The sequence below is a fragment of the Lampetra fluviatilis genome, chromosome 40 (assembly GCF_964198595.1).
Source record: "Lampetra fluviatilis chromosome 40, kcLamFluv1.1, whole genome shotgun sequence".
NCBI classification, from domain to species: Eukaryota; Metazoa; Chordata; class Hyperoartia; order Petromyzontiformes; family Petromyzontidae; genus Lampetra; species Lampetra fluviatilis.
In genome coordinates, this window is record NC_136314.1 from 8,129,956 (window position 1) to 8,157,008 (window position 27,053).

At 50.9% G+C, this 27,053-nt stretch overlaps 1 protein-coding gene and 1 long non-coding RNA gene across 2 annotated transcripts; one reads left to right on the forward strand and one right to left on the reverse strand.

Moving 5' to 3' along the window:
* LOC144946261 (serine/threonine-protein kinase TBK1-like) lies at positions 1-26,221 on the reverse strand. Its single transcript, XM_078875155.1, has 21 exons — positions 26,191-26,221; positions 25,345-25,454; positions 24,116-24,256; positions 23,004-23,133; positions 22,332-22,513; positions 21,563-21,723; positions 20,879-20,989; positions 19,423-19,602; positions 18,248-18,459; positions 15,587-15,648; positions 15,184-15,275; positions 12,561-12,662; positions 10,814-10,892; positions 9,835-9,956; positions 8,888-8,964; positions 7,794-7,833; positions 6,955-7,056; positions 4,870-4,966; positions 3,015-3,106; positions 2,221-2,301; positions 1-615 (listed from the first exon to the last, which is right to left on the reverse strand). The coding sequence occupies exons 1-21, from the start codon at positions 26,219-26,221 to the stop codon at positions 561-563; spliced, it is 2,259 nt and encodes a 752-aa protein (XP_078731281.1). The 3' UTR covers positions 1-560.
* Positions 15,651-18,201, forward strand: LOC144946292 (uncharacterized). Its single transcript, XR_013639800.1, has 3 exons — positions 15,651-15,682; positions 16,471-16,566; positions 18,178-18,201. It is a non-coding gene; the product is annotated as an uncharacterized LOC144946292 (long non-coding RNA).
* Positions 26,222-27,053: the final 832 nt, after the last annotated feature.

Genomic DNA, 27,053 nt, shown 5'->3' on the forward strand with positions numbered 1-27,053 from the left:
CATTCATGGGCGGTTTGTGGTTGCAATGATATAGCGATTTCAAATCGGGCCATCTTTTTGAAACACCCTGTATTTATTTTCACATTGTTAACCCTTTCCCATTCCGAGACGTCTGCAAGTTGCAGGGTGGGTCCACCGTTCGCCGCAAGCGGTTCAGCGTTAATGTTATCTAGAGAGGCGTAGTAGCGCCGTTGTTTTTAAAGACATTGTACTCACCGCAGAGAACCGTAGCGACACGACCGCACTCTACGATAGCTGGCGCCAAACTATGCCACACACCCTCCCCGCATGGACCTTGTGGGTGCCTCGGTACCGATAAAGTTACCGATGAAGTTACAAAGTTAGTACACGTCATCAGAACGGAACCGGAATAAAAACTGATGAATTACACGTATGTCATCGCAACGGGAAAGAGTTAACAGTTTCTGTGTTGTGAGGAGGTGCTGACAACTTGGAATTATTTGACCAAAACGTTCTCATGACCCTGGACAGTTGTTAAAGCTTCGCGTTGTTTTGGCTGTTTTTTTGCCGAATGCTTTGGTCACGTGGTTACTCGGGTTTCACGCAGTCGCTGGCACCTCGGAGTCCAGGGTCAGGTTGGTGATGTTGCTAAACCTGCAGAGAGACGGGAGGCACCGGGTTACAACAGACACTCGTGGGGAAATGTGGGAAATGTGATGATTCTCTCTCTCTCTCTCATTCACATTGTCTCTCTCAACAAAGTTTCAGAATCAGAATATTTAGACTGGAGGAATCCGATGAGTTATGAAGCTCTTTTTCACAGATGTTCAGTAGGGGCAGGTCAGAACGTTACAACCAATAATACAAAAACACTATAGCAGTGCAAAGTATAGGAAAGGTAAACAAATGACTTCAAAAAATATACAAATAAAAACATATCTTTTTTTTATCTTACCAGGTAAAGCCCACTGAGCTATCAGTTTATCTTTCAGGAGTGACCTGGCCACAAATGATAGCCCAACAGAAGCGATTGATCGCGTGGAAATGTATAGCAGCCAAATACTCTAAATGCAAGATGTTGATTCTGAATGTGTGTGGAAAAACCGGATGACCAGGAGAAAAATCCATCTTAATCACGTGGATATTTATAGCAGCAAAAAATATTCAAAATAATCTAAAATCATGCTTATACACAATACATGTAAACCTGAGAGACAACGCCTATTAAGAAACACGCAAATATACGCTCACCGGGGCCTATAGGCTTGCGAGTTCAAATCACGCGCCCGACTGTCATTGGCCAGGAAATATCACGGGGGGAGTGGGGCAGGGGGATTCGATGTAGGGCGCACAATCTTATTGGAAGGTGGGGAACCATTGAAATCTGATTGGTCGTCGGGGTCATTGTTTAAAGAGCCCGGGGGAAAGCAACCAAAATAACACGAAGGGGGGTTGGTGGAGAGGCAGGGAAAGTTCCAGAAAGGACGGAGAAGAGGATAGAAGGAGCAGATAGAAGGGGGTTTGAAGTAATTCCCTGCGTGCTTCGCTTAAGACATAATTGAGCCTAAGTTCAAGACGTACCCGTAATTGAACTCTGTAACACAACGATTACAAAGCAGCACCATGCCATTGGTATGCCATATTTTACTTACCCGAAAATCAATTGTGAATCACATTGGTTGTGAAAGCCCATTACTTTTTGTAGGCCCCCTTCATTCTCAAATCCCACCCCTCTCTCGCCCGCCACCCTCTGGAAAGTTGACAAATCTACTCAGTATACGACGAGTCTGTCGATCATTCACAAAGAAACAGACGAGCTGAGGATCAATAACACTGCTTGCAAGCAGCACCTACCCTGCGGCTTCCACATTCTACTTCTTTAATCATTGCCAAAGCAGCAAACAACTGTGCAGGGTGTGTTTGCGCTTCACTGAGCAGGGAGGGCCCTCCAAGGTTAAACCTGCAGTCTCTTTGCTCGAGGTGGCCGTGCGGCTGATGGGATGTGTCAACAAAATAAAATGCTTTTATTTTTCGACGTGGAAGGACGGATATGTGAAGGAGGCAGATTTGTCCGATTATTATTATTATCAGCAGCAGACCTGCTCATCGTTGTTTTTTGTTTGCTGTCCACCTCCGATTAGCAAGGTTGGCTACGTACGGTGCGAAAGAAGTTCAACATACATACACACGCGTACACACTTCACTCCGAGTTCACGTTTCCTGGAACTGAACCTCGGATCGCGCGTGGAAGCTACTCGCCGTTTAAGCAGATCCACCTGTTCGCCCAACATATCTTCGCAACTTTCCTTCAGTCCTTCCTTCTGCTTATGCATCTTGATCCTGCAACACAATATATTCACTGACTTTAGAAGTCACGATTTTTGGCTTTTAGTTGGTGTGTGCAGGTCTGTGCTTGCGTGCGTGTTTGCATCTGTGTGTGTGCCTGTGCATGTGTGTGACCCGAGTTCGATTCCTACTCAGAGACAACACCGGTGAGGACTAACTTAACTGGTTCTGGGCATCCCTTAGGTCGACTCAGCCTCAAATGAGTACTTGGTGTGGTGCGTAAACATCACCACTGGGGAGACAAAGGCGGCCGGGCGCGGTGTTGGCCACCCACCCCCTTGTGCACCGTGTCAGCCTTCATAGGTGCTCGCTAACCACACTTGCCCCAAGTCTGCCAAGGCTATACGGGGGATCTTTATCTTGTCTTTGTTTTGCTCGGGGAGTGATGGTGCAGGGGTTAGCTTACTGTGCTATGAATCCGGTGACCCTAGTTTGATTCCCGCTCGCAGCCAACATCGGTGAAGAACATCCTAACCGGTTCCGGGCCTCTCTTAGGTCGACTCAGCCTCAAATAAGAAACCTGGGGCGGTGTGTGAACATCAGCACTGGCGTGGTGGCTGGCCACACCACACCGGATCACGCGCCGCGTGGGGCCTTCGTTTGGACGCTGCTCGCGAATGGCACCCGCCCCCAACATCCTGCGTGTCGGCTACGCGGCGGGGATCTGTGTCTCCGCTGGGCACGTGTGACTGTGCGCTGCGACGCACTCTCTCGACACGTCCTTGTACGCCGCCAGGTGCTTGGACGGTGGGGCCATCGTCGCCATCTTCTCGAGACTTTCAAAACACTGATCTTGAAGCTGTTGGGCGACAGGCAAATTATCACAATCATCGCCATCATCATCATGATCATCGCCATAGCTATTACGATCACAACATCACCATCATCGTTACTATTTATTGTTCGTATCATGACTATGCTGTTTAACCCAGGAAAGCATCGCCGAGTCTCAAGATGCTTTGTCAGGAGGGTGCCTGCCATGTTTTTGCAGTGGTGGAGAGAGGGGGGGGGGTATTGCTAGCTGCTGTGTGTTTAATCCCAGTTGAGTAATTTTCTGGTCAATTGTTCTGCACCGGGATGTGATTTTGAGCCGATACCAGTTTTTTGTTGCTACGGGAGGGAACCTGAGAACCTGGAGGAAACCCATACAGAACAAGGGGGAGAACGAACGTATAAACTCCACGCAGAAAGGTGCCAGAGTCGGTAATCGAACCCAGGCACTCCTCCTTGCTGCGAGGAACAAGTGTCAACCATTGCTCGACACCTGCTGCCCGTAATAACCAAAAGCCATCATCATCGAGCAATTTCCATTGGCCCAACGATAGTGGTGAGGCCTAGAAACATTTCAGCTATCATTCGCCACTGATGTTAGCCGTGGCCAGCAATTTAACTCAAGTTTCCGGGCCATCATAGCGAAGTGCGCTAACCGTTGCGCCACCACTCCATCTCTGGCATACACTCGCCCATGGCTACATTAATCCGCCGCTCACGACCCAATCACCCGCCTGCGCTCGATCTCGTCACATCTCGGGAGCTAAGCAGGAATGGAGCCTGAATATAGCTCCTAGGCCAGGCAACCACCATGAAAGAGCCCACGTGTAGCCTGAACAGACTGTTGGGGCAAGTGCTGTTCGCGAGTAACACCTATTAAGGCCTAGCGCGGCACATGAGGGTGGCCAGCACTACGCCCGGCCACCTTCGTCTGCCTAGTGGCGATGTTTGCACATCGCACCGAGTAATAATTTGAGGCTGAATCAACTGAGGGGTGGGCCCAGGACCGTTTCAGATAGGTGTCGCTGGTGTTGGTGGCCGTGAGCGGGAATCGAACTCGGGTCGCCGGGTTCGTGGCGCAGCGCACTAACCGCTACCCTACCGCTCCCCATAGCACTAACCGCTACCCTACCACTCCCCATTGCGCTAACCACTACACTACCACCGCTCCAACCACAATGCACCACAGGTGTCACAGGCTACTGCTGCTGCTGCCGCAGGGCTACATGGAGGATGCAGCAGAGGGCGGTGCTCCTGCGTCCACGCCGCCAGCATTCACCAGCACACATTGACCGGCGTGGCAAAGCACGTCGGGTAACCCCAACGACCGACGTGGCCATGGGGAGGCCCTCGTCAATGGTGACGCGGACCAACGGGTGGTGCATTCGCCGCTCATTGAAGGGGTTCGCGGTTCGATTTCAGCGGCCGCCCTGGTTAATACTGCACGGTGCGGTAACAAAAACAGATGCTGCGCGCCTCTCTGCTTCACCGCGCACGTTAAAGATCCCGCGACATCATTCGGAAGAGGCGGGCGTCGTGTGCCGGCATCGCGGTCCGAATTTTGTCGATACTTTAAAAACCACACCCCAAAGTGACTCAGTCGTAACGCAACACGCAGCAATCATTGCACCATCACTGCAAAATATTTTTGTGTTTAGTTTGTTGTCCTTCCTCGGCTCCTCCATTTCGGACGGTTGGCTTCGTATGGTGCGAAAGAAGTTCAACGTACAAACATACATACAACAGAATGCACGGTGACACCGGTGACGCAACGCTGCCCCAGCTGCTCACCGCACTCAGCTGCTCCTGCACGGATTTAAGTTGAGATCCCAGCTGGTCCATGTCCGCGCCGATCACCCGCACCTCCGCCTTGCGTTCCATCAGCTCCCTGTCGAGCAAAAAACACACAGGACGTAAAACACTTGCACACCGCCTGCCTCCTGACGTCGCTACACAAGGCACAGAGCAAAGAGATTCTCCGTGCAGTCTACGCCAGGCCGTGGGGAGCCTTCCCAGACTGACCGTTTTGTCTCACCCCACACTGACTCACCCGCTCACTCACCACACTGCAGGTCACAACAACACACCCACTCAACACACTGCAGATCACAACAACACTCAGTCACCCACTCGCTCAACACACCGCAGGTCACAACAACACACTCACCCGCTCACTCATTCAACCACCACATTTGCAGGTCACAACAACACACCCACTCACTCACCACACTGCAGATCACAACAACACTCACCCATTCACCACACTGCAGGTCACAACAAGACATTCACCTACTCACCCGCCGTACTGCAGATCACAACAATACACTCACTCAACCACCCACCCACTCACCACACTGCAGGTGACAATTTCACCCATCAACTCGCTCACCACACTGCAGGTCACAACAACACATTCACCCACCCACCCACTCACGACACTGCAGGTCACAACAATACACTCACTCAACCACCCGCCCACTCACGACACTGCAGGTCACAACAACACATTCACTTACCTGCTCACCCACTCACGACACTGCAGGTCACAACAACACATTCACTCAACCACCCACCCACTCACGACACTGCAGGTCACAACAACACATTCACTCAACCACCCACCCACTCACCACACTGCAGGTCACAACAACACATTCACCCACCCACTCACGACACTGCAGGTCACAACAACACATTCACCCACCAACTCGCTCACCACACAGCAGGTCACAACAACACTCACCCACTAATTCACCAACGCGCCGGGTGTGCCAAAGTAGCCCAGTCAACAAATTGGCACGTTTTGTTCATGAAACCTTACTGATTAGGCTGTGTCGGGTGAAGACGACAAAACTACATTTACGCGATCTAACCCAAGAAAGTACGAAAAATAAGAATAGATTTTATTCTTTCTGGCAATAAAACAGGTGTTAAGATATTCTTGGTTCTTTCGGTAAAGTCACGTAGAAGGGAAATAATAAAATAAAAATATAAAACAATAAAAATTCTCACGACGTTTCGACTGCAACACAAGCAATCATCATCATGTTTGAAATCCACATTTTTATTATTTTATTATTTACCTTCTATGTGACTTTACCGAAAGAACCAAGGATATTAATCCCTGCAGTCACGAAAGTGTTAAAATAGGTGTTAAGATGTTCAAACACCAAATAGAAACCTTTTTCAAGGAATCAAGTACTGCATTAACCACACGTACTTGTGATGAACATGCAAACAACCATGCTCTGATATTGAATATATGGCGTTGTCTTTGAAACTGGCTGGCCTACACCAGAGACAGCCTTCTTTATGGCCTAGTCAGACCAGAGAATGCTAAAAGGCGAACAATACAAAGACGATGACAGAAAGGGTAAAATTTATTCTAATTTTTCATACTTTGATACTCGCAAAAAGTTCCCATGATATAGCCCAACAAACTGAAAATCATGAATAAAATTGGTCACGTACGTTGATTACCATATGAATAACCCAAACGACAATGGATACGCATTGTAATTTATATGCATTCATTAATACACGTGGGGCTCACACAAGTGACGTCATCGCATCTACCTGTCTATTTAAGGAACGAAACTGGAGTATTTCTCCACAGATCTGGCTGTCTGCCTGATCATGCCGGCTGCAATTATAATTACTAGTGGAACGTCGTACTCAGATTGTAAATGTTGTGGATTTTCTCTCCAACGCACCGGTTAGTGCTGTACTAGTAACGAATCGGCATGTCCTGTTTACGTGCTAAACATTACAAATTGGCTGTGTCGGGTTTAACGACACGTTTCTACTTACGCGGTCTAACCCAACAAACCTATATTATGGACATCATCTCTCCTTGACACACACATCTCTCCTTACCGCTGCCACGCCAACGACTTCTGTTCGAAGGCGCTGTGCTGCGAGTTGACCTTGTCGTGAAACAGAGCCAGGGCTTCCTGCAAGTTGGCTTCCAGCTTCTGCCTGCGAGAGGACAACGCCGCGTGTGTTGTGCGTGCGTCAGTAACATCGTCGGTGGCGTCGTCATCACTGGGACACTATGATCGATCCACTGCTGGATGAAAACACAACATGCTGTCGTGCGGCCCGGTTTAAAGGACCCCGTTATGCTCTCGTACGAAGATGCAACTCTCCAGACGATCAGTTTAACACGTAGCAGGCTTTCGCGACCAATATCATCCATAAGAGGTTTTTTGGGTTAGATCACGTAAATATATAAATGTGTCGTTAAAACCCACCACCACCCAACACAGCCAACTAGTAAGGGTTGTCACGTAATCAGAACGTGGCCAATTCGTCACTAGTACAGTATTAGGTGTGTTGGAGAGCCAAGCCGCAACATTTACAAACTAAGTTCGACGTTTCACCAGTAATTACAACTAGCTTCATCATGCGACAAATCTGGCTGTTGCCTGATGAAGCTAGTTGTAATAACTGGCAAAACGTCGTACTCAGATTGTCAATGTTGTCGCTTGGCTCTCCAACACACCCAAAAACCTCTATTATGGACTCCAGACCATCGATAATACATCTAATGGATCTGGTTATTAGTTCATTTATATGCTCGTGCTACTAATCGACCGATTTTCTTGTGTGCATGTTTAGTTTGTTGTCCTTCTGCCGTACCTCGAATTAGCACGGTTGTCTACATATGGTGCTAAAGATGTTCAACATACGTTGTAGCAGCACTCACAACTCACTTTTCAAGGTTATGCATATGCACGTCCATCGCCGACATCTCTGCGACACACGGGCACGACGAAGACGTTTCAGATTAGCCGTTAGCTTTGTTGGGAAGAATAAAAATTCAGCGGAATAATTACGCAATGTCCGTCTGTCCCTCCACGTAAAAAAAAAGTATTTTTTACGCAGCTCAGCGGCCGCCACGGACTTCTGGGAGTGCGTGATTTCAGTGACAAAACTTTGAAGTGGATTTTGACAATGGAGCTTCTCATCAGCAGTGTCAGGCTTTCTTGCATCAATGCTACAGGCAAGGGGGGTGGGGTGGCCAGCACCACGCCGACCGCCTTTGTCTCCCAAGTGGCGATGTTTACACACCGCACCAGGTACTCATTTGAGACTGGGTCGACCTAGGGGAGGCCCAGAATCGGTTCAGACAATCTTCACTGGTGTTGACCGTGAGCGGGAATTGAACTCAGGTCGCCGGGTTTGTAGAGCAGTGCACTAACCACTACACTACCGCTCCCCAAAGACAAAGATCCCCCATATATTCTTCATAGACTGTACCAGCAAGTGCTGTTAGCAAGCACCTATGAAGGCCGGAATGGCATAGGAGGGGGTCGGTGGCTAGTATCATGCCCGGCCACCTGTGTTTCCCGAGTGGTGATGTTTGGGCACCAGGTACTAATTTGAGGCCGAGTCGACCTACACACACACACGCTACCGTCAAGTTCATTACAAAACTATCGCTAAAGGCACCTCAGCGATAGTGCTGTGCTGTCATCATCCACAGGCTGTTCTCTAACATGGGGCGACGCTGCCAAGGGCTTGATTTCACGAAATAACACCAATGGCACAAACACCGCCATCATCCTAACGATTTGGTTTGTAGGTCGGTCCATCCGTCGGTCTGTCGGTCCGTCCGTCATTCGGCTGCAAACACATAATCTAACGCGGATAGGCTGCGCTCTCTTTGCGACAGTCCCGAACGTAGACTTCCATCTCGTGAGATCGATTGCACGTTTGGGATAACACCAGGGGGGGGGGGGAGGATGAATAAATAATTGGTTGTTATTATTATTTTTTTTCATGTAAACCGTGCGTAATCACTCACTGCGTTGCTGCAGGTCCCGGTCGAACTGAACGAGGGTGTCGAGGGACAGCTTGGCGAGAACGGCCAGTCGCTCCACGCTGACACAAAGACAAAGGTCCCCCCCCGTTTAAGGCTCAACAGAATGCTGGCGCAAGTGCTGTTAGCGAGTTATAAGCTGTGAAGGCCGCATTTGTCTCCCCACCGGCGATGTTTACACATCATATCGGGTACTTTTTTGAGGCCGAGTCGATCTAGGGGAGGCCCGTCACTGATGTTCGCCGTGAGAGGGAATCGAACTCGGGTCGCCAGATTTGTAGCGCAGCGGTGATAAGCCACGTCGTTGAGCTATCATTTGTGGCCAGGTCGCTTCTGAAAAATACCTACATAGCTCATAATTCTAGATTTGAAGCTTTCGTGACTGCAAGGAATCATATTCTTAGGTTTTTTCGGTAAAGTCACGTAGGTAAAACATCAAAATTAATAAAAATAAAATAAAATAAAAACAAAAAATCACGACGTTTCGGAGGCAACACAAGTCTTTGATGCAGCTAATCTGGCTGTGACGGTCCCACCTGATGACGGAGACTTGTGTTGCCTCCGAAACGTCGTGATTTTTTGTTTTTATTTTATTTTATTTTATTTTCATTAATTTTGATGTTTTACCTACGTGACTTTACCGAAAAAAAACCTAAGAATATAATACCTACATAGCTCAGTGGGTCTTACCTGGTAAAATAAAAAATAGTTCAGTTTAGAAATAACTAATATATTATTATTCCTACCGCCCTACCGTCGCGCGCCACGGCGGACAGCAGTGCGTGGCAAAACCTCGACACGGCAACAGAGATGTTCTCTACTCCGCGGCCAAACCCGTAGGACCGCCGAACCCTGGGCACCGTTACTGCTCTAGCCCCGGTGCTGATGCGCGCGTGCATGTGTGCATGCGCGTGCGTGTGCGGTCGTCTCACGAGCAGTCACTCGGCTGGAAGCCCACGGACTGGCACCAGCTGGCCGAGAGGTCGCCCCCCGGGGCGCACGATGCATCCACCTCCATCAAGCGGCCCTCCAGCTCCTCCAGACGCCCGCACGCCTGCAACAGCGATGACGATTGCACACCCCCCAACCCCCCACGTTTGTGCAATTATTCATCTTTTTATTTTTCAATTTGACTCCTCAATTTGACTTGTATTTCAGTCGTGCAATTACTCCTCCTCAGTCATGCAATTACTCCTCGAAGGCTATGCTGTACTCGCTCTCTGCAAAGTTGATGTTTTTTGTTGTTGTACAGTATGCACGCGTGTACAGTAAACCTGCGCTGCGCACGAGTTCTGGATTTCACGAGATTAACATATTGGCGAGTTACTAAAATGTCACCGATAACGCTGCCATTAGCTCAGGAGGGGGAGAGGTCCCCGAATGACGATTATTACCGGAATTGCGGTGATAAGTTGGCGATTCGTTATTAGATGCCTATTCCCGTCCCGAGACGGTCTGAAAGTTGCGGGGTGGGTGTCCCGTTCACCGCCGAATCTCGGAACACGCAAGCGGCTCGGCGTGAGTTTTATTTAGAGAGGCGTGGTAACGCCGTTGTTTTTAAAGACGTGCTCACGGCGGAGAGCCGTAGCGACACGACCGACGCGCTCCTCGGTAACTGGCGCCAAACTGTGCCACACGCCCTCCCGCATGGACCTTGCGGGAGCCTCGGTACCGATTAAGCTATTTTATTTTAGTTTTTCTTCCAGTTTCGTTTTGATGACGTACGTACGCGTACGTCATCGTACGTACGTGTACGTCATCGGAACGGGAAAGGGTTAAATCGCCATCATCCTTTCCGCACGACGTTCACGTCTCGAGGGCGTGGTTTGCGTTTCAGGCGCCGTGAAAAATCTCCGCTGCCCCCGCTGCTGCCACCGCCGCCATCGGGGCCACCGCTGCTGCTCCACTCACCGAACGGACGGCCGCTTCAACCTCCGTGACCCCGCACGGAGCGGACGCGAGCTGCTCCTGCCTCGTCGCAAGTGTGCACCTGGAGATGAAATAAAATGTCAAACAAAATTCACAAACACTTTAAAAGGAGACGCGTTTGAGCTCCGCGTTATGGTGGTTTCAGCTTCGGGGGGAGGCCTTCATCCACGGGTGGATAGAACTGTTTTCATTGCACATAATTTATTTCTGGGAGAAGAAATGATGTCGGCGGGGTGATGGTGATGCAGCCAGGTCCACCTGTGCTGCAGATCCTATCGCCGCTTGCACGATGCCCACTGTCTATTTGTGTTCACTGTTCGACAGCTGACCGTACGGCTGTGTCTAAGTTTCAAGCTGCTGCTGCGGCTGTTGTGGTGGATTTTGACTTCTCAAATTGTTTCGCCGTCACATTTTACGTTTTCACCGTTTCAGTTTTCTGTATCCTCTTTTTAACATCCTTCATCCCCCCCCCCCCCCCCACGGGGTTCTCTCTGCGACCTCGACGACAGTGGGGACTGCTCTCATCCGTGTTCCCACAACAACAACAACACCCGTGTCACAACAACAACAACACCCGTGTCACTACAACAACACGTGGACGAACAAGCGGACTGCTCCACTCAGCTACCCCAGTACAACCACGTGGTTTTCTGGTGGAACAAGCGGCCTACGCCACTCAGCTACCCACTACAACCACGTGGTGTTCTGGTAGAACAAGCAGACTGCTCCACTCAGCTACCCCGATACAACCACGTGGTGTTCTGGTAGAACAAGCGGACTGCTCCACTCAGCTACCCCAGTACTACCACGTGGTGTTCTGGTTGAACAAGCGGACTGCTCCACTCAGCTACCCCAGTACAACCACGCGGTGTTCTGGTAGAACAAGCGGACTGCTCCACTCAGCTACCCCAGTACAACCACGTGGTGTTCTGGTAGAACAAGCGGACTGCTCCACTCAGCTACCCCAGTACAACCACGCGGTGTTCTGGTAGAACAAGCGGACTGCTCCACTTAGCTACCCCAGTACTACCACGCGGTGTTCTGGTTGAACAAGCGGACTGCTCCACTCAGCTACCCCAGTACTACCACGCGGTGTTCTGGTTGAACAAGCGGACTGCTCCACTCAGCTACTCCAGTACTACCACGTGGTGTTCTGGTAGAACAAGCGGACTGCTCCACTCAGCTACCCCAGTACAACCACGCGGTGTTCTGGTAGAACAAGCGGACTGCTCCACTCAGCTACCCCAGTACAACCACGCGGTGTTCTGGTAGAACAAGCGGACTGCTCCACTCAGCTACCCCAATACGATCACGTGGTGTTCTGGTAGAACAAGCGGACTGCTCCACTCAGCTACCCCAATACGATCACGTGGTGTTCTGGTAGAACAAGCGGACTGCTCCACTCAGCTACCCCACTACAACCACGTGGTGTTCTGGTAGAACAAGCGGACTGCTCCACTCAGCTACCCCACTACAACCACGTGGTGTTCTGGTAGAACAAGCGGACTGCTCCACTCAGCTACCAACTTGGATGCCCCCTTGGAATGGCTAAAAACAAAATGAAAAATACGGTAGCCTGCTGTTCCTTTTTTTCCAAATGCGATACAAGAGAACTTCCCCCCCGTCCCCCCTTCCCCCCAACCCGCCCCCCACCACCCCACCCACCCCCCCAAACCCCCACCCACCATAGGCCCTACCCCGGGTGAAGAGATCGCGGGACGGGACTCACAGCCTGCGGGTCTTGTGCAGCAAGTCCCCAGCGGCGTCGCGTCTCACCTTCACCTCGGCCAGCCGCTGCAGCGCCGTCCTCGTTTCGTCCTCGAACTTGGAGCTGAAAGATCGCGGTGGGGGGGGGGGGGGGCAAGGGCAGCGTCTCGAGACGTTTGAAAAGCAACTCTTGAACAACGACAGAGAGAGAGTATCACCCCCCCCCCCCCACGAACGGTCGGGAGCGTTTGTCGAGATGGAAAAAAGTGTTAATTCTTCCCATGGAAACTTCCTGAAAGACGCAACGCAGAAGGTCTCTGGGGGGTTTGATCTTCCACGAGTATTCCATGGGCCATCCTAAATCGCATCCACTGCACAAAACCACGGTAGGTGCGGATACCTGATGCACAAATGGAAAATTAAAAGCTCTCCAGTAGTGTGCGACTGTGGTCATCCACAACAGACCAGGTAACATCTAACGACGCAATGCCCGATCCACAAATACGAAGGAGACATCGCAGCGATGATACACTGCTGGTGTCGACGCGGTTATCTGGGGCTTGACCAGCTGAATGTGAACTTTTAGATGTTGCTCTGCATCTACATCAGCAGCCGTACGGAAGAAGAAGATGGAAACGCCGGCATTAAGCTACAGCTGGTCAGGATGGAGCGCGGTTCCGCATGGATTGTGTAACCCTTTCCGCCCCGTGTCTGTTTAATCAGCGGTGAAGAAGCTGTAGGACAGCTGATTTGCGGGGCGCGTGATGCCTTTGCACATCGAGAAAGTGTCCTTTAATGCCCTGGCTTGGGTCTCCCAAGTTTCGGACACAGTTTTGATGAATGGGTTTCTATGGGGTTTCTATGGGGTTTCTATAGGGTTTCTATAGGGTTTCTATGGGGTTTCTATGGGGTTTCTATAGGGTTTATATAGGGTTGCGTCCCTGAAAGCAATGAGGTTTTTATACAAAAGTTTTAGTTCATATTGGATCGTCGTCATGAGCGTTATCGCGAATCCCCCATTACAGGACACACTTTTTTATCTACATGGATGGGATTCTACAGGGCAGGTCCATGAGAGCATCACAACATAATCGTAAGAAAGTTTAATTCATATTTAACAACAAATAATCGTACGTAATATTGTGGAGAATATAAATAACAAAATAGATAAGCGATGTCTCCTGCAAAACCTGCTCTCCACGCAGAAAATAAAGGTAATCTAAACATACTCTTTGGTTCTTTCGGTAAAGTCACGTAGGTATAAAAGGTGGGAAAAAAGACCATGCTTTGGTCTGCTTTCCCACCTGATGACGGATGCTTGTGTTGCGCCCGAAACGTCGTGATTTATTTTATTTTATACCTACATGACTTTACCGAAAGAACCAAAGAGTATGGATTGCTGCAGTCACGAAAGCTTCAAATGAAGATTGTAATCTAAACATTTTTTTACGATACCAAGTAAGGCCCCAGAGCTATGTAGCTCTTTTTCAGAAGCGAACTTGCCACAAATGACAGATCAACAAAGCGGCTTATCACGTGGAAATGTATAGCAGCCAACTACTCTTAAACGCACAATGTTGATTCGAAACGTGGAGGGAAAAACTGGAGGATCCTGAAAAAAATCCACGCAACCACGGGGAGAGACACGCACACTCCAAGTATACCAGGCGAGGTAGTTAACATCTCGCCACCGTGTAAGAAAAGTACTTCTTATACCCCCCAACAGCCCTCTGGGAGTGCATACCTTAAATTCAGCAGCACCGATTCAAACATGACAAAAACTCTGGACTGGTTTTAACACACAGTGCCTCATAGTCATGCTTGGCTCTCCTTCACATATCTGCCTCTCCACGTAAAAAAATCTAAGAAATAAAAACAATTATAAAGTCATAATTACTATCTATGTGTTGCATAAAAACCTTTTTCAACGTGGAGAAAGAGACAAACGTGAAGTAGACGTAGCATCCGCTTAATCTATGCCGTTCATACTGGATCATCATTCCAGAGTTGCAGTGCCCCCCCGCCACCCCCCCGCTCCACCACCTCATTACTAACGGACGTACGGAGTGAATGTGCGAACGCTTTCGGCCTCGCGCTGCATTGAGACTTGCCCAGCCCAGGATTGTTCACCCGATGTTGGGAGCAAGGAAGCCTTCTCGAGCACGGCCCCAAACATCTGGAACATCCTCACCCTGCCTGCCTGCTAGCGGAACGCGCCTACCACCAGTGCAAGACCCACCTGTTCATACTTCCCTTCCCATAACATCAAAATGTTTTAATAAAAACTGTCTCTTTACTTTTAATTTATTTTATTTACCACTCACCTTTCTTACGTTATTGGTTGCGCACGCTTGCACTTTATTTTGCACCCGGCCGCAATTCACTCTGCTCAGTCGGCGTTAGCTGCCGAGGTCGTAAACGGAGTTCCTTTTCTCATTCTCGGTGCTCCGTGCCCCCTGCACCGTTCGTGTTCCCGCCGCAAATGCGCGCCAATGCCCACTTTGTCGAGGGCGATATCGGCACGTCAGATAAAGACTGGTTGATTGATTGGTTGGCTGGCTAGCTGGCTGGCTTGTGTGTGTGCGTGCCGATGAACCCTGGGAGGTCGTTGCTGCACGGACGATCGGCCGGCCGCGGGGGCTCACCGGATCCACGACGCTGCCCTGCGCGCGACTACCTGCTCCTCCGCAACGCGGTCAGAGAGGCGGTGGATCTGGATCGCGGCGCTCGCTGCGTCCTGCGGGGATGAAAGGGAGGAAAAAAAGACACACGTGCACAAACCGCGCGTTTTGTCGTCTGTCGCGCGAGCGTTGAGTGCAGGGGGACGTTGCATCCCGAGCCACCACGCCCACCACCATCGTCTCCAGCCAGGGTCTACCCACTGCTGGATTATGGCCTCGCCAAGCCTCCTCCGTAACATCTAGCCAGGGTCAATCCACTGCTTGATGAAGGCCTTGCCAAAGCCTCCACCATAACGGGCATCACCTCTAGCCAGGGTCTATCCACTCCTGGATGGAGGCCTGAATCACGGCAGTCCGCCACGCGTACCTGTGCCGTGTGGACGTCCTGCAGCATGTCCGTGTTGCGGCTGAAAGTGGGGATGTGGAGCTCTGCGGGGATAGAAGACGGCACAAAACCCCGACGGTGAGGAGGCGCTCGGTGGCAGCTTGCGGTTCTGGGTTCAGGAGGCAACGAAGTGCACCTCGGGTTTTCCCAGTCTCAGGTGTTTTTAAAATATATATTTTTGCCAAATCTGGTTTATGAGATTTTACTTGTATGCATGTTGACCTACGTAGGCAACCATGCTAATCGGAGGTGCGGGGAAAGGACAACAAACTAAACACAAAAAGCAGTTCTAAAGAAATGAGTTTTTTAATCTCGATGATTTAAAAGCACATAGCTTCAGCGGCTTCCTAGTATCAGAAGGGGAGAGCATTCCAGACGGCCACAGAAGCGCATTGTGAAAGCGCGCGATGCGGTGACCGTCTTTGTTCGACGGCCAGCTAATAGCCGCAGCTGCGAGAATGACCGGAGTTTTCTTTCTATTTAGCGGTGTTAGCCGACACGGTAGCGATCGGCGCGGTTGTTAAAAGGCTTGTTACACGTGACGGTTCGATTGCTTCGGCTGCGTCGAGTGATGGAGGGCTCATTACTTGCGGCCTAACCCAAAAAATCAATCACAACTCACGGCGTTGTCTGCGAAAGCCTCCTACGTGTCAAGTTACAACAATAAAAGTTTCGGCACGAGTGCCATCCGGCGAACTCCTCTGCAGCGGCAGGGCACGTGAGAAGGTGTGGGTAAGAGGCAACTGAACGGGACCTCCAAAGTAGTTCTGTGACGTCAACTTCCAGAGGCCCGTTGCCTAACATGGGGGTGATGCATTTTTGCGAATGGAAATTCCTCTTTTTTTTCTCGTGCCCCTTTTATCAAGCCACCCGCTGGATGACGGCCTCCCCAATGCCGTGTCGGTCGTGAGGACTACTTGACCATACTTCACCACGCTGGTCAGCGCTGGTCGACGGCGAAGGTGGGGAGCGTACACGTTGGAACGTAGCAGAAACACAACGATGGGTTACGCCGCACTACTCTGCCAACGACGATGTCGTCGTGATGAGATGACGGGACATGGATGTTTTCTTTTTATAAACGAGCAGAGCAGGGCAAAGCAAAGCGATGCAGCCCTGCAATTGCCTGCTCACTCCACTGCTGGCGGAAGGGGGCCTCCGCTTGATCGAAACTCTAGAACAGTGGTGGGGAACCTTTTTTCTGCCAAGGGCCTTTTGGATATTTATAACATCATTCGCAGGCCATACAAAATTAACAACTTAAAAATTTGCCTGTTATATTTGGTCAAACATTTAATCAACTCACCCCTAATGCGATGGCTGGAACTGCTTCTCTTTGGCGAGGCGTGTGATGTTAGCTGGTATTGATGATGTTGCTACTCGCAACTGCTCTTCCAGGTTTGCTCCTAGATTTATTGAATTTCGAGTCCTGCCTGCGGTTGCCTTGGCAGGGTCACATTAAGTGATTTTGCGGGCCTCATACGGCCCGCGGGCCGGACGTTCCCCACCCCTGCTCTAGAGAGAGGGAAAGAACACCTCCAGGGGTGTACTGTGGCCTATCCTGGCCAACAATTTCTTTGGAACAGTTGGGAGTAATTCTAGATTTGAAGTTTTCGTGACTGCAAGGATCCATACTCTTGGTTCTTTCGGTAAAGTCACGTAGGTAAAGAAAATAAAAGAGAAAAATAAATCACGACGTTTCGGATGCAACACAAGCGTCCGTCAAGAGCTACAATAATCAGGGGATTATATAGATGAGGGGAGGGGGGCGGAGCCAAGCATAGAAGGCAAATGTGACTTTACAGAAAGAACAAAGAGTTGGGAGTAACCCCCGCTTTCCCCCACCGTACGTGGCGTACCTCATTGTTGTTGTTGCTATAGCTGGGTGGAACAAAATGCCGGCAGGCAGATTTAAGAACAAGCTGCACCGTCGTTGCAGTCTCCGGGATGACGGAATCGAACTGGCGACCCCGGGATTGCAAGTCCAGTGTCCTAACCGTTACTGTACCCCGTGGTAGCCGTAGCGATAATAATAATAATAACCATTCATAATAAAGGTTTTTGGGTTAGATCGCATTATTTATAAATGTGTCGTAACCCTCCACCACCCGACACGGCCAATAAGTAAAAAAAGTGTCACAAATAGTTCACTACTTTAGCCCACCGGTGTGTTGAAGAGTGAATCCACAACATTTACAATTTTTGAGTACGACGTTTCGCTGGTAATTACATTCAGTATCATCGGGCGATTTGCCAGAATAGTGAAGCCCTCACTTGCTCCCGGTCTTAAATAGAGAAGCAGGGTGACGTCATCATTTGACTCATTCATAACCACCATGCCCTTTATCTAACCCACGGTAGAGAGCCGTGGTGCAGTGGTTTTGCAGTGTGCCAACCATTACATCACAGGAGTGACCTATTTTATCGTCTTACCTTTCCTATACTTTGCACTCCTATCGTTTTTTTACGTATCGTTTGTTGTCGTAACTTTTTGATGCCGTGCCGCTTACGGGACACCGGTGAAAAAAAAAGATCTTCGTGGCCCATCGGATTTCCCCCCGGTGTAAACGCAGATTCCCCTTCCGCACCCCGCCGAGAACCCCCCGCGATCGTCACGACGTCCCGCATTCTCACGCCGTTCACCGATCTGCCGGGGAGCGGCGGCCTGCGCTTGCCCAGTCCCCGCGGACGCGAGCACCACGGGGTCGTGCGGGGTCGTGGCCGGGAGGTGGCCCCCGGCAGCCGCCGCCGCCCCCACCGCCGTCGCCGCCAGTGGACGCCCCTCGTTGAAGAACAGCTGGAGGTCAGGGGTCACCCCCGTGAGGCCCGATAGGAGCTCCTGCAGCTGGGCCCACCTGCGTGGGGGCGGGCGGTGGGGGGGGGAGGGAATCGCAGGTGCCAGACGCGGTGCACCCGACGGCCACGTTACTAATCCGTTCGCCGGTGCGTTTATCATCGCCGCCGCGCTGGCCCCGTTGGGCGCCGTTCCCCAAAGCGGCGACCCGAGTTGGAATCCCGCTCAGGGCTGACGTCGGTGGCGAACCACACCCGAACTGGCTCTGGGCCTTCCCTTCACCAATCTGCACCGAGCGGCGTAGAGGTTGGGGGGAGTGGCTCGGTGGGGGAAGAGGGTGGTGGTGGCAGTGTCGCCTCTCTCCAGGTCTGCCCTGTCACCTCCCCTGGCCCTGGTCCTCGGGCAGCGGTCAGCGACCCGCGGCTCCGGAGCCGCATGCGGCTCTTTAACAACCGCTTCGTGACGTAATTTATTAAGGCCCACTGTCTCATATTCACATACATTGCGTATTCTTCACATGTTCACACGAACAGCACAGTCTGTTAAGGCTACACGGGAGGTTTTTATTTTTTGTGCGAGTGTGTGAGTGAGTGTGTGGGGAGCAGTAGTGTAGCGGTTAGTGCGCTGCGCTACGCTACGAATCCAGCGACCCAAGTTCGATTCCCACTCACAGCCAATACCAGTGGCAATTATCTGAACCAGCCTCAAATGAGTACCTGGTGCGGTGGTCGGGCGTGGTGGTGGACACCCACCCCCTAGTGTGCTGTGCCGGCCTTCGTAGGTGCTCGCTAACAGCAATTGCCCAAACAGTCTGTTACAGGCTACAAGGGGGGGATCTTTATTAAGGCCCACATGCATTAAAGAGTGAGTGAGTGTGTGAGTGTGTGAATGCATGAGTAAGTGTGTGAGAGAGTGTGCATGAGTGAGAGTGAGTAAGTGTGGGTGAGTGTGTGAGTGTGTGCATGAATGAGTAAGTGTGTGAGTGAGAGTGCGAGTGAGTGCGAGTGAGTGAGTGAGCACGTACGTGTCATGGGCGTGGTAGTACACGCGGTGCAGCGTGTGCTGCGGAAGGCTGTAGACGTGGAGGAGCTCTCGCTGCAGCAGGTCCTTGGTCGCCGCAAAGAACTGATCGAAACTCCAGCACTGCCCCGGGTCGGCCTCAAGAACGCTGGCCAGGATGGGCACCAGCAGAGACTTCAAGCACCTGGGGAGGCGGTGGCGATGATGGTTGCGGTGGCGATGATGGTGGAAGCAGTGGTGGTGGCAGTGGTGGCGGCAGTGTTGGTGGCGGTGGTGGAGATGTTGGTGGTGGTGGTGGTGTTGGTGGCAGTGTTGGTGGCGGTGGTGGAGATTTTGGTGGTGGTAGTAGTGGTGGTAGTGGTGGTGGTAGCGGTGGTGGCGGCAGTGTTGGCAGCGGTGGTGGTGGCGGTGGTGTCGGTGGTGGCCGTAGTGCCAGTTTTAGAGGCGGTAGTAGTGGTGGTGGCGGTGTTAGTGGTGGTCGTAGTGGTGGTGGCGGTGGAGGCAGCGGCGGTGGTGGCGGTCGTGGTGGAGGTTGCAGGGGGAGCGGGGCAAGAGGAAGGAAGGAAATGAAAGAGGCGGTGATCACCGAGCGTTATCAACGAGCTCGACGCAGCGGCTCCGCGATCGCGTGGGGCAGGAGCGCAGCCACCATGGGTTTCCTGGGGCTCGTGGGGGGGTCTGGTCACCCCCAACATTGTTAGATATATTTCATTAATGCGCCCGAGTCAGGAATCGAACAGAGGCTGTTCTCGCTGCGAGGCGGCTCACTACGCCACCACCCTGCCGCCATGGTCACCATCGCCATCGATCGTCGAGGTTGCCTGGTGCCTCAGCGAGACGTTGAGCCAGCACCGCTGAGACCCTGCGCTCCATTCCTGGGTTCAGTCGCGCGACCCTGACGAGTCCGAGTTACTCAAGCGGTGAGTTGATTGTCTCAGTCCAGTCGCCAGTGACCAATAAAATCATATAGAGACTCATAGACTCACAGAGGCCCAGAGACTCACATAGAGGCCTATAGACTCACATAGAGGCCCATAGATTCACATAGAGACTCATACTCACATGAAGGCCCAAAGACTCACATAGGCTGAGTTTTTAAACTGGGCTCTCAAGTGCAGCGAGGTGAAGTTCTCAGCCTGGTGCTAAAACAATGACTGCTAATGAAAAAAATACTAAATCTGACTTAATTCCCCCTGTCGTGAATGTGTGGTGAACGTTATTTCCAGGGCATGTAAAAAGTGTTGATCCAGCAGCAGATGGATACCATAATAATGATGATTACATTGGATGAAGCAAATGAGGATGATAATGAGGATGATAATGATGATGGTAGCGGTGATGACAACGGCCATGATGATGCCAATGATGCTGCAGCCGATGACGATGAGAATGATGACAACGATGACGACAATGACAACGATGACGACGATGACAATGATCATGATGATGATGCCGCTCACTCGGAGAGCAGGCAGGAGGAGGGCAGCGTGTCGCTCCACGTGATCTTCTCGTTCGCTTGCTCCTGCACGCCCGAGATGGCGCCCTTCGGCTTCCTTGTCGTGATCTGATGCCTGAACACACAGACACGTTCAGACATACACACACGCAAATGAAAAAGGCCCCTCGCATAATCTTTAACAGACTGTTTGGGCAAGTGCTGTTAGCGAACACCTATGGAGGCCGGCACGGCACACGAGGGGGTGGGTGGCCAGCACCACGCCCGGCCGCCTTCGTCTCCTTCGTGCTGATGTTTTACACACTGCAAGGGGTACTCATTTGAGGTTGAGTCAACCTAGGAGAGGCCCAGGACCAGTTCAGATAATCGTCACTGGTTTTGTCCACGAGTGGGAATCGAACTCGGGTCGCCGGGCACGTAGTGCAGAGCTAACCGCTACACTACCGCTCCCCACACAGATGCATACACACAAAAGACAAAGATCCCCCGTATAGCCTTAACAAAATGTTGGGGCAAGTGCTGTTAGCAATCACCTATGAAGGCCGGCACTGCACACGAGGGGGTGGGTGGCCAATACCACGCCCGGCCGCCTTTGTCTCCCTAGTGTACACGTAAATACACGTACACACGTACACACGTACACACGCGCGCACACGCTACGTCCCCCCCCCGCGCGTTCGCCACCTACATGAGCTTCTGGTCGCGCCGCGGGCCGGCGTGCGGGCGGAACGGCAGGCAGCCCGTGGCCACGTGGTAGATCGTCACGCCGATGCTCCACAGGTCCACGGTGGCGTGGTACGCGCGCGGCTGTGACGTCCGCAGCACGGCACGTGCGTACATGTCCGGGTGCTGCGGGGGGGGGGGGGGAGCGAGGATCGTCCACATCACCATCATGATCATCATCAGCAGCAGGTGATGTCAGAGCCGTAGCGTCGGGTCGACATCAGCGACTGATCACCGTCGATTCCTGGGGTCCAGGTCGTACTTATAGAACGAGCGCCAAGGAAGGATGTCGGTGTCGAGTTTACACTTATACCCATCGTTGCTCACCCTAGCGGTTTGCTCGGGTGAGCAACAACAACTACAATCGCCGTTTGCCACTAAGTGGTGGTGGCATCACCCAGACTAGGGCAGATGCACTTTGAAGCCACGTGAAGTGGCAGGAGGTCATGGAACAGACCCAGGTGCCGTGGGTTGACCGACTGAGACGACCGGCCCATGCCCCAACTGCGCTCCACACTGTGCCAACTTGCTAGGTTTTTAGACAGACAGAAGACTGGCAGGCTACACGGGAGGTCTGATGAAGACATAATGATAAAGGCAGATAGACCAACCAGATATATGACAAAAAAAAAACAAATGGCCACTTGAATGAGCATCGAGGCTCCGATCTCTGCTGGGGTGGGACAGCGGATCGCCCCTCCCCCCCCCCCCGCGCTGCATGTGACGCCGCTCACCAGATACTCCTCCGTGCCGCACAGTGACACGAACTGCTCGCCGTCCTCCAGCCAGCGTGCCGTGTCGAAGTCGGTGAGCTTGTAGGTGGCCTTGCCGTCGGCGCGGAACGCTCGCATGATGTTGCCGGGCTTCAGGTCTCGGTGGACGATGCCCTTCTCGCGGAGGTGGTTCATCCCCGCCACTGCGGCGGCACCGGTGGCAGCACCGGCGTCAGCGGAGATAATCGACGAAACAGGTCGACTATCGGGACTCGCCGAGTCTCAGTCGGGGGCTCTGAGTGGGTAGGGTTCACGTCTTGCGTGGTGGGGATGAGGCATCGATAGGTTCTCCCCCAGTAACGTGTTCCTATCAACAGCCCCGCCGACTGCCGCACGGCTGACCTCGTAATAACACGGGAGGGAGAACGTGCTTGTCCGTGCGCATGTGTGAGTACCTGGTGCGGTGTGTATAACATCGCCGCTGGGGGATACAAAGGTGGCAGGGCGTGGTGCTGGCCACCCACTCCCTTGTCTGCCGTGCCGTGCCGCCCTTCATAGGCCCCGCTCGCTAAGAGCACTTACCCCAACAGTCTGTTAAGGCTACACGGGGGATCTTTGTCTTGTATCGGGGAATTTGAGCGCTCAGTGAAATTCCTTGCCCCGTAGATGGAAAGCGAGTGGGCAGCAACTCACCGACGTCACTGAGCACCTGCAGGAAGTCGTCCTCGGACAGCCCGTAGGCATTCTCGGGCTCGTTGAGGATGGAGTGGAGGCTCCCGCCGGAGCACACCTCCATCACGACCACACGGTGCCGCGTCACGCTCTGAGGAGACATCGCCAGTCGGCGTTGTTCACCACCGCGGCGCAAGGCGTAAGCGAATAAGAAAACACTATAAACTCTTTTTCATTTGAAGCTTTCGTGACTGCAGGAATCCATACTCTTTGGTTCTTTTGGTAAAGCCGCGTAGGTAAAAAAAATAAATCACGACGTTTCGGGCACAACACAAGCGTCCCTCATCAGGTGCCCCCCCCCTCTCTATCTCTCCCCCCTTGCCGCTCCCCCTCTCCCCCTCTCTTACCTATATATCCTCTTGTTACAGCAACCCCTTTTGCCCACTTCAGCAAAATTGTTTCTTGCTGTGGTTGTCCCACCTGATGACGGACGCTTGTGTTGCGCCCGAAACGTCGTGATTTAATTCATTTTATTTCTACCTCCGTGACTTTACCGAAAGAACCAAAGAGTATATAAACTATTACTCCACTATTTTTATTTTACCGGGTAAGGCCTCACTGAGCTATAGAGATATTTTTCAAAAGCAACCTGGCCACAAATGATAGCTCAACGAAGTGGCTTATCATCATGTGGAAATTAATAGCAGCCAAATACTCTAAACGCACGATGTTGATTCTAAATGCGGAGGGAAAAACAAGAGGACCCGGAGAAAAATCCACGCGACCACGGGGAGAACATGCAAACTCCAAATATACAGGCGTCAGGGTCTGGATCGAACGCACGACCTTCTGCAATCCAGGCGAGGTAGTTAACATCTCGCCCCCATAGCGGGCCAACACCACCACTGCGCCTGACCATCAGCCATGATCGATTCACTGCTGGATGACGAAGGCCTCCCCCGAGCTCCACTGCTGGTACCAGGTCAACGCCCCACTGAGCTATACAGCTCTTTTCAGAAGTGACCCGGCCATCGCAAATGATATCCCAACGACGTGGCCGATATCACCATCATCATCACCACGTGGAAATGTACAGCAGCAGCCCGAACACTCGGAGCTTCACCGCCACCCACCTCCTCTTCGACGGCGAGGAGACGAACGATGTTGGGGTGGTCCAGCTCGGCCAGGACCCGGCTCTCCCGCTCCTGCAGCTCCGGGGGGCGACGCATCCCGTCCACGCTCAGCACCTTGATGGCCGAGGGCGCTCCCGTCGTCTGCAGCGAAAAGGCAAAAGGTTTCCACCGCCGCAACCGTGCCTCTGACGAGCGTCCTTGTCAGACGCAAGCCAACACAGCGCCCTGAGCTCGGGGCCAAATTTCCCACTCGGTAATGCTGCCACACCGGCTTGAGAGTAGGGATTGTCGTCGGTGTAAAGCACTTCCACTAAATAAGCCTATTCACAATAATCATCGTATACATTTGTACCTGCCTATATTCGTATGATCCTTTGAAACAGGCTGAAGACAAAGTTTGGTATAATGGATGCGACGTGGCCTAAATACATTTCCAGAGCAGCTTTTAGGGCTGTTCCAACTGAAGACTGTCACTGTGCGGTGTTAATATGACGATCGCACAGTCACGCACGGTGATAAGTGGCAGACATTGGTTCGGCGTTTTTATTTTTTGGGGCGCCACAGTGGCGGTATGTTAACTACCTCGCCTGCTATACAGGAGGTCGTGGGTTCGATCCTGACCCTGACGCCTGCTGCTGTATATTTGGAGTTTGTATGTCTCTTGCCCCGTGCTCGTGTGGATTTTTCTCTGGGTCCTCTGGTTTTCCCCTCCACATTTAGAATCAACATCACACGTTTACAGTATTTGGCTGCTATACATTTCAAAATGTTAATTAGCACCTTAGATTAGCACATTTGGCTACGTACGGTGCGAAAGAAGTTCAACATACATAGATAAGCCACTACGTTGAGCTATCACTTGTGGCCAGTTCGCTTCTGAAAAAGAAGCTCATAGCTCAGTGGGCCTGAGTACCTGGAGTCATCTGGTCCAACCCATGTGAGACTAGGCTCTAAGGAAAGCTGCCTCGGGTGTGGACCAATCAACTTCAAGGACAGTGCATATATTATCAGAGTTATGTTTTTTTTTGCATTATGACTGCAGGTATTGTGGTCTATGCAAACATGACTCCTCGTAAAAAAGGTGTAAGTTTTGTTGCCAGATAGAAGGGTAAAAAAACAATTATCATATTTTTTACTGGCAAATGAGGTTCCAATGGTGAAATAAAAAGTAGTTTACTAGTTTGTATAGTTTCTAGTTAGTAGGGGCGCGTTGGTGGGGGCGTGCGTACGCGATGGCGCCCATGGTAAACGCATCCCGTGGAGCCTCGTCCCAGGACGTCCGTCAGCAACCACGTGTAGTTCTGGGAGAGCTGCATCCTCGCCGGAGCTCCGCGCGCCTCTCAAGCACACCGCTGGGGAGATGTGGACGATCGCCGTCGATGTTATCGCAAACTCGAAATTATACGTTAGCATCATTGCGGAGAATGTAAATACCAAGGATAACACTGGTTAACACACTTTTTCTGGCATAAGGTATTCCAACGGGTTTAAGGTAATTTTGGGGTGCTGATTCCAAATGTAGCATCAGTTTTTGTCTATCAGATCAGGTTTTTGAGATATCAAATATTGCATTTTCAATAAAAACTGCAGAAGAAAAATATTAAATAAATGTGGATATCTACATAAAATTATATTATAAACACACTATCCTAAAAATACAGCACCATATTTTAACACTAAAGCAGTCACTGACTCGCAACAACTTGCAATCATAAGTGACAGAGTTAATTTCGGGTAAAATCAATGAAAATGGGGTATGCCGATAGCATAAAAATGAGATGTGATAGAACAAATCTGCAAAAGTCCAGGCCAGAATTTTGTTTTTCTTTTTTGTTGGCTTATAAGCAGACAAAGTCCCAAGTTGGTATCATTATTATTATTATTGTTTGTGTAACCCATCGGCTGCAATGTCTTCTGAGACTGATGTAATTTCAGCAGTATTGATTCAAGACGAGCAAAGCTCTGGACCAAGTTATTGACACACACGGTCTCATCAGCAGAGTCAAGCTTTGCTTCAATCGATGCTGGTGATATGTTAGGTGGTTATAGACAAGGGCCGCTATCTTTAAGATCACTGTAATTATGTTCTTTCATGAGCACCATCATGGTCACAATTATTGTTAACATCTCGATCTCCCCAGGAGTGGCTCGAGAAACTGTCCATGGGGAGGTGATCCAGAAATTTAAAGCTTTGAAAAAATGATCATCAGAATAGATAAGATGTATTCATAGAGTGCCTTTCCTACCACAAGGTTCAAGGACACATCACACAAAGTTGAGATAAAGCAAAACATTAACACAGACAAATCTTGTAAAAACACTCGTTAAGTAATACAAATACATAAAGAAAAGGATGCAAGAAGATGAGACAGTGAATAATCATAAGATTACAGAATAAATGAGAACACTAAATGACAGAAATAGGTGTTACATGAACAGAAATAAACATATTTATGTATTTTATCTGGTAAATATCGCCCCCGTCCATGATCAGCGTCATCAATGTCAACACCACGATCAGTGTCATCAATGTCAACATCACAATCAGCGTCATCAATGTCAACACCACGATCAGCGTCATCAATGTCAACACCACGATCAGCGTCATCAATGTCAACACCACGATTAGTGTCATCAATGTCAACATCACAATCAGCGTCATCAATGTCAACATCACGATCAGCGTCATCAATGTCAACATCACAATCAGCGTCATCAATGTCAACACCACAATCAGTGTCATCAATGTCAACATCACGATCAGTGTCATCAATGTCAACATCACGATCAGCGTCATCAATGTCAACATCACAATCAGTGTCATCAATGTCAACATCACCATCAGTGTCATCAATGTCAACATCACGATCAGCGTCATCAATGTCAACACCACAATCAGTGTCATCAATGTCAACATCACAATCAGCGTCATCAACGC

Bases quoted from the DNA above. Each gene is read 5' to 3' on its own strand.
- LOC144946261 (XM_078875155.1), bottom strand. From the start codon at position 26,221: ATGATGGTGCTCATGAAAGAACATAATTACA. The intron at 15,649-18,247 runs GTGAACGGCGTG...CTATCCCCGCAG, and splicing joins CGCCGCTCCCCGGCAGATCG to AGCTCCACATCCCCACTTTC. The intron at 10,893-12,560 runs GTGAGTCCCGTC...TTTCATCTCCAG, and splicing joins CTGCACAAGACCCGCAGGCT to GTGCACACTTGCGACGAGGC.